General features: G+C 47.7%; 1 protein-coding gene across 1 annotated transcript in view; it reads right to left on the reverse strand.

Annotated features, from left to right (window-relative positions):
• GPC3 (glypican 3) overlaps positions 1 to 20,095 on the reverse strand; it is a 113,923-nt gene that overhangs the window by 47,620 nt on the left and 46,208 nt on the right. The window contains exons 4-5 of the mRNA XM_025150250.3: positions 3,121 to 3,254; positions 1,376 to 1,501 (exon numbers count right to left, since the gene is read on the reverse strand). Coding sequence (XP_025006018.2) covers positions 1,376 to 1,501; positions 3,121 to 3,254 — 260 coding nt within the window. The remainder of the gene's footprint in view (positions 1 to 1,375; positions 1,502 to 3,120; positions 3,255 to 20,095) is intronic.

The raw sequence follows: 20,095 nt of genomic DNA on the forward strand, positions 1-20,095 counted from the left end.
ATTACATCAAGGATGTGAGAGGTAAATGGCCTCAAGCCCTATGAGAACACCAGCAAAGCCCAGATGGGTCCATGCAGACTCAGTGACAGAGCAGTGCCCAACCAGCTTTGCCCATCATCTGCACAGCACCAGATACAATAACACAGCGCACACCCATCCATCCCTGTGTTGTCCTAGGTGCCCGCAGGCCTCTTGTGTCACACACCAACCCCAGAAATTCCAACCCCTCTCTGACAGCAGTAACACACGCAGGACAAACTATCATCTCGACAGCCTGAAACTGAAACCAGAGATTCAAAAAGCACCACATTTCCCATGCAAAGCAGCAAGGTGGACTCTGAACAAGGCCCAGCAGTTGCTCATCAGTCCAGCAGGAGAACGGCTGTCGCTGCACCAGAAATTCAGGCACATCACAGCATTCTCAGAGCAGCCTGCAAAAGCACTTTTACGCAGCAAACAGCTGCTTGGCTCCCTCTGGGGGAAAAGGCTGAACAAACACACTGGTGGTTGGGGTTTCCTGGAATGCACCTGACTGTCAGGAATGCTCTCAGATTTCCTGAAAGGGATCCCCAGCCAGGAAGCCCAGAGCACTCTGTTTTGGCATTCTCAGCTCCACGTGAAGCAGCACCACTGGCGAAGGTTGCAATCTTAGATGCTCAAGTAATTCTTTTCCAAATACATTTTGATGCTATTTTGGTTCCTTCAGTGTTTCAGGCCAGTATTGCAAGTGCAGGCTAATCACCACTGGAGGTTACTGAATCAAGAAGTTATAATTAATATCTCAACAACTCACAGCTTCCTGATCTTATTTCTACTTCTTCCCTTATGCAAACGACTTAATAGCAAAAGATGCTTTGCAAAGTGGGGTTATTAAAGAAGATTTAAATGTAATTATTAAAAAAAAAAAAACATTTCCAAGTTCTATTTCCACATTTACGTTCCTAAGAGACATTTTTCGCAAGAAAATGCTCCATTTTTATTAACATTCCCCTCCTCCCCCCTCTATTTTATGCTATGAATCCCAGTCTTGTCTTCTCTGTTATCACCATCACAGCAAGTGCAGCCTGCACGTGCCCCCCCATGCACCCACCCCATAACCTCTGTGCATGGCTGTGCTGAGCTGCTGCCTCTCCCCTCTCCCTGGCTCGCTGCAACAAAGCCTGCCTGTGGCTGCAGGGATTTCACAGCAGAGCAGAGAGCTCAGTGGAGGGCAGCACACAGCCACTTCTCCCCTCCACGCTTTGCACATTGACCTGAGCTGCAACACGAGCAGATGCCAGTTCTGCCAAAGGGTTCTTAAGGCAGTAAGCAGGGTCCTGGTCTGGATAAGAAATGATGAGCAGTGCTGGGGAAAGGGAAGGAAGAAATGATTCACCTCTCCACGACTTCTTGCCCGTTCCAGCAAACGGTGTCATTCTGAACAGCAGAGCTGTGGTTGCAGATGTACTCTGGCAAGGTGCTGTAAAAATCACTGTGAGACTTCAGCTTCGTAATCAGTTCCCTGGAAGGAAGGGGGAAAAATTGGTTCTCAGTCTCAAAAGGAACATATGGGGTTGATGGCATTTAAGCAGTGAAGGCAGCCAACACGGCCAAACACAACAAGAGGACAGCAGGGTACAAACAGGCCACAAAGCATCAATCTTGTCTGTGACCTCAAGCAGTACCGTGCATCATTCTCTGATGATATTCAGTCAAGGGCTGAATATGCACTTCTCAGGGCAGAACTGTCCCGATGGAGGGGATGCAGTCGGACCTCAGCCCACTGCAGCTCCAGGGTCACCCAGCCCAGGCAGATCCCTTCCAGCAGTGGTCCAGAAGGGCCAGAGCATGGGTCAAGCCCAGGGCTCCGGCAGCAGCCAGAAATGGGGCACGGAATGCAGCGGTTCTTGCAGCTTAGGTCTGCACCTTGCAATGGAAGAGGTCACCTGAGGGCACTCAACAGCTATCACCGGGAAATGACAGCAGATCTGATTAGGTAAATGTTGCACAGAGCATAGGAATATGAGTAGCAGGGAACCATAGGAGATGAGGCTTGGCCTCACGACCTCCTGGCTGCAGTTCAGTACGTTTATCCCTCTGGCAATCGGTTATTCCTCAGGAGGTGCCAGGCTCCCTGCATCCCTCTCCAGGAGCAGGGATTTGCTGAGGTTCCTGTGGGCTCGGGGTCTCCTCTCCAGCCCAAGCTCCCGGCTGCCAGCTGGGGGCAGACGAAACAAGGGAAAGCCCTGTGCTGGGTTTTGCAGGAGGAGGTGGAAGCAGAAGCAGTGGGAACTCGAGTCCTCCCCTGGCCGAGCGCAGCACAGCCTGCCAGCCTATCACAACCCATCTTCCCCTATCCACACCAATAAACAAGGGTTTGACTGGGGAACCCCAAAGCCCTTACACAGGGTGGGAGCTCAGATCCAACCTTCCTGCACATATCTTTGGGCAACCACCTCCTGCAGTCACATATTGCGATGTAAGGAGGGAGGGCCAGTCACTTATACCAAGCACAGCGAAACAAGAGATGGTCTGCTGTCCCACCAGCCCTAAGCCAATTCATGTCATGCCCAGCTCCTCACATCCTGCACACCCAAGCAGCATCAGGGAGAGAAGAAAGAAGAAAGCCTTCCTGCTGCCCAGAGCTCCAAGCAGGACAGGGAGAAGACAGGAGAAACTCCTCCGTATCTGCAGGTATGAGCTCGTGTGATTTGTTGCAGCAGATCTCATGAGGCTGCATAGTCCCCAAACAACATCTCCAACATGTCGAGACAAGGGAGGAATGCAAGTCCTGCTGCTACCTTATGGGAACCATATCAGGAATGTGGCTCTGTTGCTCCAAGCTAGTCCAGCCCCAGGTACAAGAAGGTCTGAATTTGCCCTTTTCTGCACAGATTTTCATTGTATTTACAACAGCAGTAAGTGCACAGCACCTGCTTCACTTTGTAATATGCAGTGGAAGGCCGTACGTATTTCTGAACTATTGTGAAAGGCTGCACAGAAATAAAGTGAAATAAGCCCACTGGCCTGCACGTTGCTTCAAGTTGACAGCCACCGTTTCTACCTACAGCTATACCTGGGGGGATATTTGGCACAACAGCGATGCTCAGGAAACCCAGAAATGGCACTGTGTGCACTCACCTCCTCCTGCTCGACAGCGTTTCTTCCTGCTCTATGTGAGTCACCTTCAGGCCTTTTTTGTCAATGAAGAGGTCTTCGGGGTAATTAGTGGATCGATACTGCCTCTGCTGAGCGTGACCGCAGAGCCTGCTGACCTGGAACACACAAGCACCACAGCGTGAGGGAATTTCAGGGCCATAAGTACTTATGTACATAGCACATAAGACTGCAAAGATGCACACTGCTGTCTGGAGGGTTAGGAACTTTGTATGCTACTGTTTACCTCCAGCAACCCCGCAGTTCCCAAATCACTCTCAGAATGGATTTAGGACTCTACGTTACTTCTCATTTCACTTACAATTTCCCACTCCAAGGAAAAAAAAAAGAAGTGAAATAATTAGCAGAGAACACACCCATGCACTTGATCTCCCTGTGAGCATAGACCCACTTGAGTCTGATCTTGAGGCTTTTTAAAGATGTCACACATCTTGCCCTGGAAGGTGAAGACATCATCCCAACAAGGATGCACACACCCAGCCTGCAGGCCAAGGTGATGTGTGATGGACTCCCTTCCATGCACATCCCAGTGCCTGAAAACAAACCATTGCCGTAAGGATGCAGCTCAACTCCTGAACGAGCACCCTTCTGTTGGGTTAAGCTCATGCTGGCAGGAGGATGCTCAAGATGCTCCCTATTACTCCCTATTACTTCCTTCCTCAAATTCGCAGCACCTCAGGGTACCATGCTCCACCTCTCCAGCCAGGCTGTTAGGAAACACCTCCCTTCAAAAGGCAGATCTTGAGCCCTCCCTTCTGCAGCTCAAAGCAGCTCAGCATCTGCAGAGCTCATGCTGCTGGTACCCAGGGATGAGCATCATACGTATCATTGCTAATTGAAAGAAAATCATGGTCTGAAATACAGCAAACACTGCGGCTCCAGCTGAGTCATGCCATGGGAGGTCTTGATTAACAGGTCTCTGTTAATGACACAAATTAGGTCATTAGCATACAGATGATGATTCGGTAAGTGGCTGCAGTGGCAAGAATCCAAAAGACCTCATTAAAGTTCTCCCACATGGCCGCTGCCCCGTGACTCTGTGCCAGCCTCAGGGCACTGCTGCTGCAATCCCACCGCAGGTGGATCTGTGCCCATCTCCTTCTGCAGGATGCTGACGGTGGACAGCTACTCCATCATGGCACCACCAGGCCAACCCAACGCTAGGAATTGCCTTCTAAACTGCTTAGAATCATAGAGACATTGAGGTTGGAAAAGACTACTAAAGATTTTCCAGTACAGCTATCAACTCACCAAACCTATCAACATTTCTGCAGGACTTGGGCACACTTGGAGAAGACTCAGGGACCACAAAGGCACCACAGCCAATGCTGATTCCACTTTCCTCAAGCCTCATCCCACCTCCCACATCCAGGCTTGGAACCAACCACATACCTACAATACGATCCCAGCAGCACCTCATGGAGCTCCACATCACAGCAAAGATGAACAGCCCTGAGCAGCACACCAGATTAAAAGCACACCCTCTGCCCAAAGCTAAGAGCATCTGATGTGCAAGAAGAGATTAATTCCATTCTATTACATCCTGCATTTGGGTGGGCAAATAAACTAGAAACATCACCTGTTTCGTTATCAAGAGTGGAAGTTTCTTTGCTCAGGATGCCATACAGCACAAAGTAAAAGTGAAGTCACACAGGAAGCCAGGCACTGCAGCTTCTGTCTGTTGCTATAGGACATGGAGAAATGGCTTCAAACTAAAAGGCGGAAGATTTAGATCAAAAAAGGAAGAAGTTTTTTCCAATAAGAGTGGTGAGGCACTGGCACAGGTTGCCCAAAGAGATGGCGGGTGCCCCTGCAGACACCCAAGGTCAGGCTGGATGAGGCTCTGAGCACTGATGGAACTGTGAGTGTCCCTGCTCAGTGCAGGGGATTTGGACCAGATGGCCTTTAAGGGTCCCTTCCAACTCAAATGATTCTATGAAGACGTATGGGGTGCTGCACATCTCATCCCAAAAGGTGCCCTCTGAGACAGTGGTGGGCTCACAGATGGGATCTGCTCCAAACCCCAAAGGGGAAAGACAGGGCACGCAGACGTTGAGAGACAGAGGGCACAAAATGAGCAGCAACAAAGGCTCCACCATCGCACCCACATTCCGCACAGGAATGCAAAGCAGAGGAGAGACACGGGAAAAGGTCGGTTATTTTAAGCATCCATTTGTGATGATTCCCTTTGATTTCCCCCCAGCTCTGAAAAGCCCCCCTTCCCCCTTTGAAAGCGGCCTTTCAGCTGGCAAAGCCTATTGAACTCGGAGAGAAGAGCAAGGCCAGGATCAAGGCTTTTTTTTTCCAAGGATGCTGAAGCGTGCTGAATGGGAGAGGAGGGCCCAAGTGACAGCAGGAACAATGGCACCATCTGAGGCACCACTTCAAAAAGCAAAGCACCCGGGTGGACGGGGCCATGCAACCCCACTGCAGTTTGAGCTGAGCCCCAGAGCTGGGCCCGGGCAGCACTGCGGCTTCGCAGGAGAGTGCAAGGGATAGAGCCCCAAATGGCAGCCCTCTCACAAACACAGCCCCAAAACAGGGCAGCAGATGTAGTTCTGGCAAGCATGAAGTTGGAAAGTTTGGGCAGCATGTGCTGCAAGTTCTTACTTAGTTATTTATTCAAGGACCCATTGACCTTCTCAGTAAAAAAAAACACACCAATGCGTAGCTCATCTTGCGAAGTCGCAGCCAAATGATTGTCACTTTTCAGTCAAAAATCCAGCTGGGATTTGAACATTAAGCAAAGTGAGGGGATGTAGAAGTAACAGATTGCCTGCTCATTTGCAGGGGCAGGATCGCGTGCGCATTGGAGAGGGGAAAGGCGTTCACGAGCCATCTGCTGCAGCCTGCTGGGCCACCAATGGTCCTGGGACAACATCTCAGCAAGTCTGTTTCCATCCTTCCCCCTTCTTTGCATCCCATCTGCAACTAAAACACATGGACTCTGTTCCCCAAGCTCTTCCCGATCATCATTACTATTCTAAAGCAAGCTTGAAATTTTAGAGTCCAGAAAATGACAATCTGAGATGGGACAAAGGGACAAACGTGGCATGCAAAGCACACCCACAGAACGAAGCCGATGGATCTGTGGCTTCAATCATTGTCAGAGGCATCATAAACACACACAAGTCCCTGTCAGAAGTACATTCAGTGCAAGAACGTTGCGGTCTTATTTCATGTCCCAGAAAAGGCTGTATCTTGAAGCATTACGCTACAGAAAAGGAATAATAAAATGGCAGAATGATTTTTAGGCAAAATGGGTTGGGCTTTTTCGGTTAGTTTATACGAGAATTAAAAATGGCTGCCAGGGCACACAACACAACGCCCTCCCAAATCCCCAGACTTTCACAAGTGCCCATCACCACCACTACTTCAACAGCCAAAGTCAGGTTTCCCTGCTCCATCTCATTAATAAACTTGCTAATTCCTTGATTTCATTAGCATTCTCCAAGCAAGCACGATGCAGTGTGACACTGCCTCCCACTGACCACCACACACCCCCCCATCTGCCCCACAGCCTCGGGGCAGCCCAGCCTAGGGATGTCCCCACAGGCAGTGGGCAGCTGTCTCCCACACCCCAGGGGTTGAGTAATGGCTCTGCCTGGGAGGGAGCATTGATCTGATAAGAGCACAGGGAAAACCCTAATGGAGCACCATCCGCCCATCTCAGCGCTCCTCCATTCATTTAGAGGTGCCAGAGGACTTGACTTGCAATAGACACATGGGAATCACAGAACGGCTTGGGCTGGAATGGAACATAAAGCCCCTCTCATTCCAACCCCTGCTAAGGGCTGCATGCCCCCCACCAGCTCAGGCTGCCCAGGGCCCCATACAACCCAGCCTGGGGATGGGGCACCCACAGCTGGGAGGCAGCACATGTGTGATGCCCCACACCAATCTGAGCACCACCTCTAAGAGTTGTGAGCATTCAAGAGGTAATTTCCTAGAAGCTTTCTGGAAAGAGAAAAAAGCTTATCAGCTCTCCCTTGGAAGATGAGAGTGCACCAGACGAGCCGGGTACCTGCTGCAGCAGCTTCCCATCCGGACCACAAGCTCTGCTCCAAAAGACAGCTTCCTGTATTTGACCTCTGCTTAAACTTTGAGTTTCCATTTGTCTTCTCTGTGAACTCTTCTGCCTATAGATTCATTCTCCAGGAAGAGACGGTACTTGTTTTTTTTTTTCCTTCCTCCTTCCCCCACCCCCTCCAGGGGATGGCCTCATTTTTACAGATTTCCTCCTGCAATCTTCTCCACTCTCCGCAGTTCACATATGTCATTTTATACCTATTTCTGAGTTCCCTTCGGGAGACGCCGCGCATTAAACTGCGAAGCGATTAACGACTGTAAGTGATTTGAACACAGCCCCGGAAAGGGCGATTTGCCACACTATGCAGCCTCACTCAGAACAGACCATCAAAGACCTTGAGAAAACACGCTGCCTTTGGAGCACCCACAAAGCCCTGAGCATCACCCCATGCTGCATCCCCGAGAACAGCAGAGCAGCTCCGTGCCCTGGCATTGCCTCCCCTCTCCTTGTGGCTTTTTCACAGCCCGCTCTGCTAAATGTCACTCGTATCATTAGCATTATAAACAGGGGACGAAGGCGTTCTTTATCTTCAAAGTCACCATAAAAGTGAACCTGAAGTCTATTACTCAAACGCAGCGACAGAAATCGGCTTAATTAAATTCTAAAGGGCTCAAAACAAAATATACATTGCGATGATGGGGGATAGAACATAAACTTTTTAATAGTAGTAACCAAGCCCGTTTGCCATTTCTACAGGTGTAATAAAAATGCTAATATATGTTAATGTTTAGTCTGTGGTTAATGTTTTGTCTTGTTAATTTCCCCAGGGCTTTTATTACTGATTTAAATCTGCCACAGTGCTCGAGTGATTGCACTGCTTCCACTGACTGTGGCCCACTCTCGAATCCATTCTGATTAGCAGAAGTGAATAAACATTTAGCTCGGACAAACGTTCTTATTCTATGCTTGTAATTGTTATATACATTTTGTCAGGGGGATGTGAAAGAGAATTCCCCACTCCCTCACTCTTCCCACAGCAGAAGATAGGACTATGGGCATAACAGTGAATCTACAGCCCTCCATTTTCGGAAGCACGTCCTTATGAAGTAAGTAATGATCACTGTGGTTTCACACGCTTGAGCAGGAAAGCAGTGTGACAACATAGATGTCTTCTGCACACATTCCTCTAACATTCCCCATTGATAGAGAACTGCTGTTAATCAACCCTGTTGCATTACGACCCACGATTCAGACATCACCTTGCAGGGATTACATAAGACAGCCTCCTGACCAAGCAGCCGGAGCAGCAGGGGTGGCAGGGAGCGACCTGCCCTCCACGCTGAGCAGAGCACTGTTCAATAATGCATTCCCTTTAAATAATGCAGCACTATAACGTGTAAGATGCACACAAACACTAATGCTTAGAATAACAGCGCCTGTCACACCAGGGCAGGCAGTGCTGGGGGACCATCACCTCCAAAGCCCGGTGGACCTCAGGGGCGTTGAGGAGGGACTGGTAAGAAGGAAACACAGCCACACAAGTCATTTTTCACCGCATCCTCCAGTCACAGCAGAGTGCCACGAGATGCTTTGCAGAGCCTCAGCGCTGCAGCAGCAGTGTGGGTGCCTGGGAGGACCCATCTGCACCCAGGCTCAAACAGAGGGCTGCCACGGCATTCCCATTGCAGCGTGGCACCCCATTCCCAGCAGCACCCAACATTCCATACATACATAAACCAGCACACCCCACTCAGCTCCCACCCTCACTGACCCAACTCCTCCGCTGCACTGATGCCCTTTTGCTCAACAGAGCCATGACCTCCGTTGGAGCAGAGCCTTTCAAATGTGCATAAAATAACGCAAACAAGATGTTCCTCCTTTCTAGCACCGCCAGTATGCAGCATTTAATCCACCAGAGAAAGCTGCTTTGTGTTTAAGCAAAAGGCTGTTTATTGTTATTTATAGGTAGAGAGGAAGTTGGACTAAATGATCACAGTTGTTCCTTCTGCATTTATAATCCATGACATGCAATTAAAGCACAACTTCTGAAGTCAGCATTTCCCTCCAGTGTTTTGTTCATTCCATGTTTAACACAAAACAGAGTATTTGTTTCTTATGGGCAGACCTGGGCAGCAGACCACAGGGCACGCACTGACGTCCCGGCACAGCTAACAGTAGGGACCAGTCAAGCAAAAAAAAAAAACACATTGGCTTCATTTTCAGCACAGGCTGATGCAGTTTTCCCAAGTGGAGACATTTCCTGGAACAGGGCCCCACAGCACACTGACATACCCGTTATGTTTTAAGTTAGATCCATGCAGTATGATGTTTCTTAGACAACCAAACCTCGGCTTTATTCCTGGAAAGAGGAGCAGAATTGCCTGAATGATGAGAACGCAGCAAAGGGAAAACACAACATAAAAAACAGAGAGGAGCGAGCCAGGCCAACCAAAGTCATGCTGAGGAGCACAACTCACTGTGCACGCTATTATGCCCATACCACCTCTGCTGCATGACCCAGCAAGACCCTCCTGTTGCAGGGAGGGTTATCTTCTCCAACTCAGCAGGCTGAGAGGCGAAGCAAGGAAGCGGTTTGAGGGATGGCCAGTTTCCACCAAGAACATCCCAAGTTCCTTTCTGCATCTCTGCCTGTTGCATGGCCACCACCACCGGTGAGAAACCACACAGGGCACAGACATAATCATTAAGGGTGGAAAAGGCCTCTAAGATCACCACGTCCAACCCAACCCACCCTACCATGGCCATAACCATGTCTCTCAGTGCCACATCTCCATGTTTCCTAAACGATGAGGGTTCAAGGCACGCAAGGTGCATTTGCTATTTTCCTTCACTCCATTAATAGGTTTCCTTTACAGATTTCTGTGGATTTTATAATATTGCACTGCTTTTTTTTTTTTTTTTTTTTGCCTGCAGCACAGAAAGGAACAATCAGAGAAATGAATTCCTAGCAGCTTAATTTAGAGAGGAAAAACAGATACCCGCCATCAATCTGGAACATAAGGCAGCAACCTGGAGACAGCCTGGCAGAGGTTATTTAAGAGCAGCAGTGTCAGCTGGGTTGCAAATGTGGTCAATATCCACTGGTCCAACTTGCTCCCTACAGCCTCGAGCAGCGATTCAATTATTCTTTGAGAAATACATTGTTGAATAATTAAAAAGTTACTGCAAGACATTTTTTCTTTAACCAGACTGATTCAATTTGGGAAGTATAAAGCCATTATAATGTGTCAGCTAGCAATTAGCTACTGTACACTGTTTGTTCTTGAATATAATCTTTGGGTAGAAGGGTAATATTCTCGGAAACGCAGCATTAACTTGTTTCTCAATGACTTTAATATGGCTCTTTCCAAATTACTGCTCATAAAATCTCAGGGAAGAAAAATCTACTGATGATATCCCATCTCCTTAATTAGTTCTCTTTCTATCAAGAATCCAATAGCAAGTATAACATCTATATAAAACAGAGCACACCAGGCTTACTGCTAACTCTGCTTTAAGTGGTGATATCAAAGCAGGTAACAAAGAACAGCCACTCCATAATCCACGAGGGTCTGTGTTCACAGGTATACGCAGCTTTTTAGATCTATACTTCAATGAACTGCTGCACCAAATCCCAAAAGGTTTTGGGAGCACTTTTTGCTATGAAACACCGCTCTGTGAAGGGGGATTTGAGCTGTGCAGAAAGCCCTTCCAACCCCAAAGCACCCCAGTGCCCCACAGCCATCCCTAACAGAGGGCCATAACCCCACTGCCTGTAACTCTCCCATAGGAAGGACCCCAACAGCCACCTCTCCCATTCTCAATACCACCTTCTGCTAAAGCAACCGGGCTGGAGGCATGGAAGCTCAGCAGATCATCAGTGGTTTTTAAGCTGCTCAGCATCTCCTGCTAAGTAATAACAAGCAGTGGATTTTCAGCTGAGCCCAGAGCACCACCAGGACACGCTATGGGGCCATGGGAGCCTCTCCAGGAGCACCTCCCAGCCCAGGGGTGCACAAGGCTGTGCCCACAGCCACACTGCAGCCTCCTGGGGCAAAGCCTGCAACAGAAATGCAGTAATTGTTAATGGCAGAAAGTGGTAAAAATCACTCAGCACAGCAGGGATTCGTTGCGGTAACATTAATCCATCCAAGGCCAATAAAGTGCTCAGGAAGGCCCTGTGTTCTTCCATCCCTCACAAAGATCTTGTTATTTATCCTTTGATTTCTTAGTTTTGAAGCTACTGGATCCATATTAATTCTTTTTTCTTTTTTTCCTTTCCTGACAGCAAGTTCTGCCTAATCCAATTAAAGGTCAGCACAAGATAATTTACCCAAAACACAGCAGACAAGGTAAAAAAGACTCCTATTAGATTTTTGCCCGTGATAAAGGAATTATACTCTTCCCAAAGACAAATCAGGCTTATTGAAAATGTAAATCATTATAAACATCTTTATAGAAAATATCTTCAGGGCTTTTTCTTGGGCTTTGTTGTAACACATCTTGCTCTTACATGCGCTGTAGTTAGTACAATTGAATTACAGAGTGACTTACAGCACTAGATTAGGTTCTGCTTGATTGAGAATATCTTTATAATGGAAATCGGTGTGCACTTTTAACCTTGTTACAATGCTGCCTTACATGTCTGATTAATATATTAAAGTGGCTCATTCCACAGTAAGCTGCCTGCAGACAAGTAGAATGAATCTGATTTTTATCACAACACCTTCACTGATGTTGACAAACCAATGGCTGGAATTTGATCACAGAAGCAAATTCCAATCAGTTCATATCCAATGATTCCAAATCAAGGGGCAAACGCGCTGGATTGGAACAGATCAAGTAATTTCGCTGCACTTCTGCATGTCATCTTCACTTCTTACTCACTTTGCAAGCTTTCACAACTCAGAGATACAAATTCTGCAACAGACTCCTGGTAGAAAGCGCTCCTGAAGTGCTTTCTGGTTCCTAAGCAGTGACATACAACGAGCAAAGGGCTCACATTGGATAGCAGGAAAAATGTCTTATGAGAAAGAGTGGTGCTGCACTGGCACAGCTGTCCACAGAATGGTGGGATCACCATCCCCAAAGGTGCTCCAGAACCGTGGAGATGTGGCACTGAGATACGTGGCTATAGGCATGGTGGGGTGGGCTGGGGTTGGACTTAGGGATCCAAAAAGTCTTTTCCAACATGCATGATTCTTTAATTCAGAGCAATTTTTGCTATGCAAAACCTTTTGGTCCCATCTGTTCTGAGCTCCTGGTGCCATTTTGCAACTGCTGTTGCAAAGGCAGAGCCACCCCAGTGTCACAGCCCTCAGTCCCCACCACCCTCAGGCAGCTCCCTGCTTCCTGGGCTGCCCACACAGAGGAAGGGTGATTGAAACACCAGCAGAGACCACTGAAATGGCAGAAGAAATAGCTGCTTTCTGGTGCTCTGGAGGGCAGTTGTGTGAGGTTGATTTGTACTGTAACATGGATCAATATGTGCTATCTCAGACTTAATAAGCTTTAGAGAGAAGTAACTCAGTCGTCCCCAAATTATCATCAGAAACCACTAGGCTCGCTCACTTCATCCCTCTCTGCAGGTCAGTGCCTAAGAGCATCATCTCTACCACAGCAAAAGAGAATTAGGTGTGAAAATTGATTAGGTTAGGAAGATATACCTGCATAAAGAATTGCTACATTCACCAGCTGCTGGCTGGATTTTTCTTTTTTCACCTCTTCAAACAGAAATAAGTCTGCCACAGTGACTGCAGGCTATCAAGGCAGCTTTCTGCAGTCTCTCACTCAAATGAGCCTTTCACAGAATAATGCAGTTAGCAGCAAACTTCACCCTCATGCATACATCTGAGAGCAGGACCTGCACCCTCAGGGACCTATTAGTGGGGGAACCCAACAGGTAGAGATAGGGAAGGGCTCTGACTTGCTCTGCAGCAATGCAAAGAGGCCAACAGGACAGCTTGGACAGCAGCGGACAGCTGAAATACTGGCCTCATCTCTGTGCAATTTTCTTCCAGTTAAATATATTGGTGGATGGTATCTTTCGTGCCCAGTACCTCAAAGCTACTTTATAATAAGATGTAAAAATGATACAACGCACAGCTCTGAGCGCATACTGCATGCTGGCAGAGAATCCAAAATGAAGCAGAGTACTCATTGCAACCCAGAACCTCATTTTCTGCATTGCAAAACAAAATGCTACCGCTCTGCATGGGTGGCTCTGGGCGCTATTTCTGCTTTGCAGAGGACCACTTTTAAGTTTGTTTTGTTCTTGGCGCATTCATCAGCATTGCAAATGGGGGAGTTGGTTACAGTCGTAAGGCAGCGGCACTCACGGGGGTTACTGTCACTGGAAGTAAACTCAGAGCAGTTAGCATGAAGGATGCCCCAGGAATGACCTCGGATGGAGTTCCTGGTGGAAGCTGCAGTCGTGGATAATGAGACCAGAAGAGAGTTTAGCACAAAAAGCATAACTAGATGGGTATTTGTGAGCACGAGCCTGGCACTGCAAGGCTGAGTAAGGATATAGTCTCTGTAAAGGAAACAGAGCAGAATACATCTTGCAGAAATTCTGGATGAGAAGCAAAGGGGTTGTGTCCATGGGGGTGATCCCTGGGTATTCCCTCTCTGTTGAAACAAAGACATCCAACCAGCTTCAACAAAGACACAGACAGCTCTCTGATTCCCCATTTAGCACAGAAGGCACTGTCTTGTCCATAGGGATGTTTCAGACAGAGCTAAATACAAAGCAGTGCAACTCATGCTGTAGAAGCAAATTCCTCAGGGCCAGTCCATCTTGCCATGCTCCAGCACAAGCATCCTTCTGGTAAACTAGATCTGGACCTCAGAAAGAATCCCAAGCACAAAGCTGGCTTGATTTGGGAGGGGCAATGAGGAGGTTCAGTGTAACATCCAAGTTGTGAACACATCTCCAGTGTCCCAGACCACTGGGAGGAGCAGTTCCCACAACCAGTGCTCCTCACAGGTGGAGGAAGCCTCAAAACACCCAGAGGGGTTTTTCTGACACTGTGATCTTCAGCTCAGCCTGAAACTCATTTTTTCCCCCACCTCAAATCCAATTATTTCCAAGTCTTTGCATTACGTCCTTGACCATTACCATTTATTGTAAAACGAGAGCTTGAAACTTCAAAGCCTAAAGCCCAGAACTCGAGCAGCACAGATACTCATACACCACCCACCCACACACAGGCAATACACTCTGGCTCAGGAGACATGAGCACCAGCTCTCTCCATTTCGACATCCCAAGCATCCCATATGCAGGAAAGAGTAGAGAGAAAGTGGGCTCTGTGCAGTGAAGAAAGCAGCGTAACTCCACACAGCTCTATACCACCATTTCCAGCAGTTAGGACAGTTTTCCTCTGCCACTCTTAGCACTGATGTCAGGGCATGGCAGGACCAAGTAGACATCTAAACATTCGGGGAAAACCAATTGCACGGCAACAAAGCATCCCCTCCACTCAAACAAGAAGCGGGCCAAGTCCCAGCGTGCACAAACAGGTACACAGAGCTGTTAATTAACCTGCACAAATCCGTGCACTCCTGACTTGAGCTGAGAAAAGATGCGGGGTGTCCCACCACGTGCATCGTGCTCGCGCCGTGCCCAACATGGCATCTGAAATGAAGTCAAGCCGGGCTCAGCGGGTGCTCTGTGCTATCCCCTCCCATAAAATGCAGCAGCCTTAGAAAGCTCTTTTTACAGCGCAGACCATAAAGTTGCCACCAGCTGTGTGATCTGCCTCTGACTGAAGTCAATGAAAAGATTCGTGTGAGCTTCGGTGTGAAGTTGGGTTTGGCATCAAACACGTTGTCAAAGGATGCTCCCCGTGCTGCAGGGAGGGGGGGGAGCACTGCCAGCAGCCACCTTCTACTTTTAATTAAAAAAAAAAAAGCATCACTGCAAATTCCACTGAAATGCCACAGCGTGCCAGAGGCTAGAACACGTCCAGTTAAAAGAACAGAGGAAAAGCAATAAAAGAAGGAAAAAAAATAGAAAAGCTTACAAATAGAAGCAAAATCAAATGCTACTTTAAATTAAAGCCATCTTGACATCTAATGGCATCTCCCCCTGCTTCACCCTGGCCACGTCTGCTGCATCCACCTAGCGGCTCTGCACAGCCCCACACTCCATCCACCATGGCCAGACCCAATTCAGTGATTAATTCCCCCAGAGCCTCACTTTGCCCTCAGCATGGGCAGGAGGTACAGCAGCACACTGCTACGCCCATGAGAACAAGTGTGCACGAGGCACGCTGCATCCTCTAGAGGCAAAGCTTTGTTAGCAGCGAGTTAATTAACAGCATAGCAATAATGAGCTTCTTCCCTAGGGCAGACAAGGCATGCAGCTTTCAGTGGGCTGAGAATAACCTCCGAGCTTCACTTCTGCCAAGGGGCAAATGGTGGCCAAGAGCACCCATGCCAAAGTCACTCCCACAAGCAAGACACAGACTCATAACTCAATTACTCATTTAGCACCAGCCAAGCCACCAGCAACATAGGGATCTACAGTTCCAAATCAGCTCAGTGCTCTGCCATTTGCTCCCCCAGCTATCAGAAAATCTCCACTACCTGAATCTCTTCAGCATAATACAGCTGAGGAACGTTCAGAGGATCTTTTTGCTGATACCATCCTTGATGACCGGGTTCATTTCCACCCTGCAGCAGAACAGACACCTGTTTGCCCTTTATCAGGCACATCGTACAGCGTATCACAAGACGGGTAACAAAAGCACGCAATGAACACACCTTGGGATAGCTGAGCAGCTCTGAGCTTACTGAAATCCAAGCCTCACTGTATTTAGCTTTAAGCAAAAAAAGGGAGCTGGCCACCAGCATTAGGAGAGCAGCCAGAGGATTAAACTTTTCTGATAATGAAACTGAAAACGCAGAGGCAGTGCACCCAGCTGCCTATCCCATAGCTGTGCTGCATTAAAAGTACAAAGAAACCCATCTCGGCATCTCAAAGGGAGTGACTCTGCAAACCACGCTGTCATTTCAAAGCTTCCCTCTGAAGCCTTTCCCCAGCCCCAGCACAGAAAGAAATCCATTAGCAGATAGGAAAACATCGCAGGGCTCCCTGCTGCCACCTGGGCAGTGCAGCCCCCAGTGAGCTGCATCTAAGAGCAGCACACGCTGCACCCGCCCTAGTAGGAGCTGAATAACTGGGTATGGAGACAGGGCATTTCCATCCCTGCCAAAAGCTCCTTTACTTACATACCCTTGAACTTCACTCCTGTGCATGGGCAGGTGCTGCTGACGGAGCTGCACACCTGTGCTGACTGCAAAGGGAGCAGCAGAGACTCAGCAGCAGCAGCCGCCCATAGATTTGTGTATGCACCCAAAGATGCACTCTGATGCGTTTCTGAGTGGTAGCTTTGTTGGTGTTTTACGTGGTTTGTTATGAGCTTGTAGAACTAACCACAGAGATCTCATGTTCCTTTGCAGCCTGCTCCCATTCCTAGATTTGGTTGTGCTACGGATGTCAGCTCCATACTATGTTCACATCCGACCTCAATTGCACCAGCAGGTAAAGCTCACAGATATACAGTGCAATGCAGATAGCAAAGCTGAAATCCAAATCCTTCTCTCTGATGACTTACACCTGCAGAGCATCCCACACTCCGGGTGGAGGAGATGGCTGGAGTCTCACCCCCTATTTCCACATGGGTCTCACCAGGCTACAAGCTGCCTCTTGCCCACCCTGCTATGATGGGTTCAAAACCCCACTGAGTTACAGGAAGGAGAAAAAGCACTGGGAAAAAAATATCGATGCAGACGACTGTCTGTGTTGAGTCAATAATCTTCACCTCAACTCTGTAGCCTTACAAAATAAAATTGCAGTGCTGGCTTCAGCTAGGGGACCCCAGAGGATGTCAGCCGTGTGACACCCAGACCTACTGTCTCTGATGTAGTCTCTACAAGAGAGAAAGCCCCAAATCCAGGAGGTGTGGGTGCTGGATATCTCATGAAGTTTATTTGTGCTGCGTTGGATTGTCTTTGTTTGTGGTAGGAAGCACAGGCTGACGGTGATAACTACATTCATAGTTAAAACAGCGACAAGAGAGGGAAGCACCAGGCATGTTCTCAACACAGGCCGAAAACAATGGGAAGAAGTAGTGCCATAAGAACCATACCAAAAGCCCAGAAGACAGACAGAGATGGCAGTGTTTATGTTCAGGCTATCATCCCTGTGGGCATGGAAGATAAGTTTTCCATAATTCCAGAGGATTTTCATGAAAAATTACCAGTCCTTATGCTTCATAACATGCAGTGAGTTGAACTTTGCCTACAGAAACTTTCATGCCATGGTCAGAAATAAAGCGGGCTGAAACAAAAAGCCAGCACAAGAGCAAAGCCCCGTGTTTTCAAAGAAAATTCCTGTGTCATTTTAGGCTTTGATATGACAGTGGTGTCTAAAGCCAATCATATTTACAGGAGAAGAGTAAACACAACTGTTTGCTTCCAGGTATATCCTTTGAAACTCAATATGTGCCAATAAGTTTAACAGAGAAACTTTCATTCCAGCACAGCTACAAGAAATTGCATTCTATCACTTAAGGGCAGAGATGCATGCCCCAGATCCCAGCTGAGCTGTGCTATAACTGCCAGCTCCTCCATCACTGCCCTGTTCCTCTCTGAGCAGCTCATAGCTCAATTGTAAGAAGTCACTCTGGGCTCTGGTTGACACAAGAGTTTTAGCTGAGCAACAGCAGTACTTCAGGCTTTAAAAACCCCAGTGACCATTCTCTTTAAGTGACAATTGCTAGACACTTGGCTTGCTTGCCTTGAAGTTTTTCCTCTGCCCTGCTATAATTCAGAAACATCTCTAGAGCAGATAAAAGAATCACACAAGTATTAAATAGCCAAGAGGAGCTACGTTTAAGTACCTAACTATAGATGGCACTAATGAATTCAAACTGCTGGATCAAATATGAAAGCAATGAATGGTTTTGCAACTCCCAGTGACTTCGTGTTGTTTTTTTTAATCTTAAAGTCAGTCAGTTTATACACTGGTTTGGCAAAGGATGGGCACATAATGGCTCTACTGCCATGGCTTGCAGTCCCTGTAGCAGTGCACTGCATACTTATCCTCCCACAAACACATTCTCAGCAGACAGATCAAGGTCTCAGTGTTAGGCAACATAAGTGACAGCCATGCCAAAAAACACATGCTTAACACTGTGCCAATAGAAGTACAATAGAAGAAACACTGGAATCACTCTGGGATCACACAGCAACACAGACTGCTGGTGCACACATACATCAGTGCATCCCAACTTCCCAGAGATGTGGTCCCTGTGAAACCACCCAGGTGCCACCACACATCTATGGGCTGTGAAATAACGTGGTGACACATCTCGGGCAACCACCAAGCAAAAGTGGCACAGAAAACAGCAGAGAAGGGAGCTGCTGGCTGAATGCCACAGAGCTCAAAATCCATAATCCAATACATTTCCAAAGCCACAAAAAGATAAGAGTTACTTACAGTGCAAGTACTATGATGACCTACATAAACACAGATCTTTTGTAAACAGGAGCCAAGAATGATAGGAACAAGCAGCTAACAGGGAAACATGATAGATTTTAATCATCGCTGGCTTTAAGCAAACCATAACACCTTTGCCCCCATCCCCAGCTCCACACTACCTGCACAGATCAATCAACTGTGTCTCAAGAAAGCCTCCTCTGCAAAACAAACATGACGTTGCCCATGTTCCTTTTGTCCTTGGTGTGCAATCAGAGCAACAGTGTTTTCTGAACAAGAAAGCCTCAGTTTCTCAGGAGGTTCAGACATCCACACAGCATGCTTTTAAAACATCAGGTCTCTTCTAATAAGTAGTAGATAACCTCAACCCTGGGATTAAACACAGCCCGTAACTAAAATGAGTTACCCACATGAGGAAAGCCAGACCTCCTTGAGTATGTCAGAAAGCAGAGATGAGAAACGTGGTTGGTGGGCACAGTAGCGATGGGTTGATGGTTGGACTAGATGAGCTGAGAATAGTTCTCCAATTTTAATCATCCTGATTCTAAGTATATGCCTATACTTGGCAACCACTTGGAGGTGCATTTTAGTGATGTTAGAAGAGGAAGAAACAGTTTTCTTCCCTACCCTCAACCCTTGAGCTATAGATGGTCTCCATCCACCCCCCAAGGAAGCTGAGACAAAGCAGTCACCAGGCAATACAACTCTGGCTCCCGCTGCACTATATAATCAAATTGAAAATACAAGCTTATAGTTGAATGAGTGAGGGTTTTTCATTCCCTGCTAGCTTTCAGTACAGCCCCTGGAGCACCAGGGAGTCAGGGGAGAGCTGGAAAGCAGGTCCTCTATAACCCAAAGTAGGCAAAGCACCCATAAAAGAAAAAAAAAACCACTGAAACATCTCAGGTCGTGATCTCCCAGCTTACCTACAAGGCTGATACCAGGGCAAATCCAGAATTCCAGTTCTGAGCAACATCACATACAGAAAGAAGAGCTGAACTCATCCAACTGGTGAAGGGTCTCTCTAATCACGCAGCACTCCTCCTCAAGAAGAAGCAGCCCAAGTCCAAAAGATACTCTCCCTTCACTGGCTGGCCCTTATCTGAGTCCAGGGGAACTAAACCCTGGGTCCACCCCTTCTGCTCATGTGGGGAGCACAGGTGCAAACACTTTGCCTGTGCTCCCTGGGCCAACCACACGTCTTCACCAGGTGCTCAATCACCAGTTCAAGCCCTGACCTAATAGTTTCCCCACAGCTGACCTTTCCAAACTTACTGATTCTGTGATTCTGATGCCCAGTCCCCCCAGACACCAGTTTCAAGTGCTCTGAAAAGTTTTAAAACAGAGAATAGAGATGAAAGGAAAAAAGAGCTGGAAATCTGAGCCCTTGGGGACTGTTGGC

This window comes from Gallus gallus, chromosome 4 (genome assembly GCF_016699485.2).
Source record: "Gallus gallus isolate bGalGal1 chromosome 4, bGalGal1.mat.broiler.GRCg7b, whole genome shotgun sequence".
Taxonomy (NCBI): domain Eukaryota; kingdom Metazoa; phylum Chordata; class Aves; order Galliformes; family Phasianidae; genus Gallus; species Gallus gallus.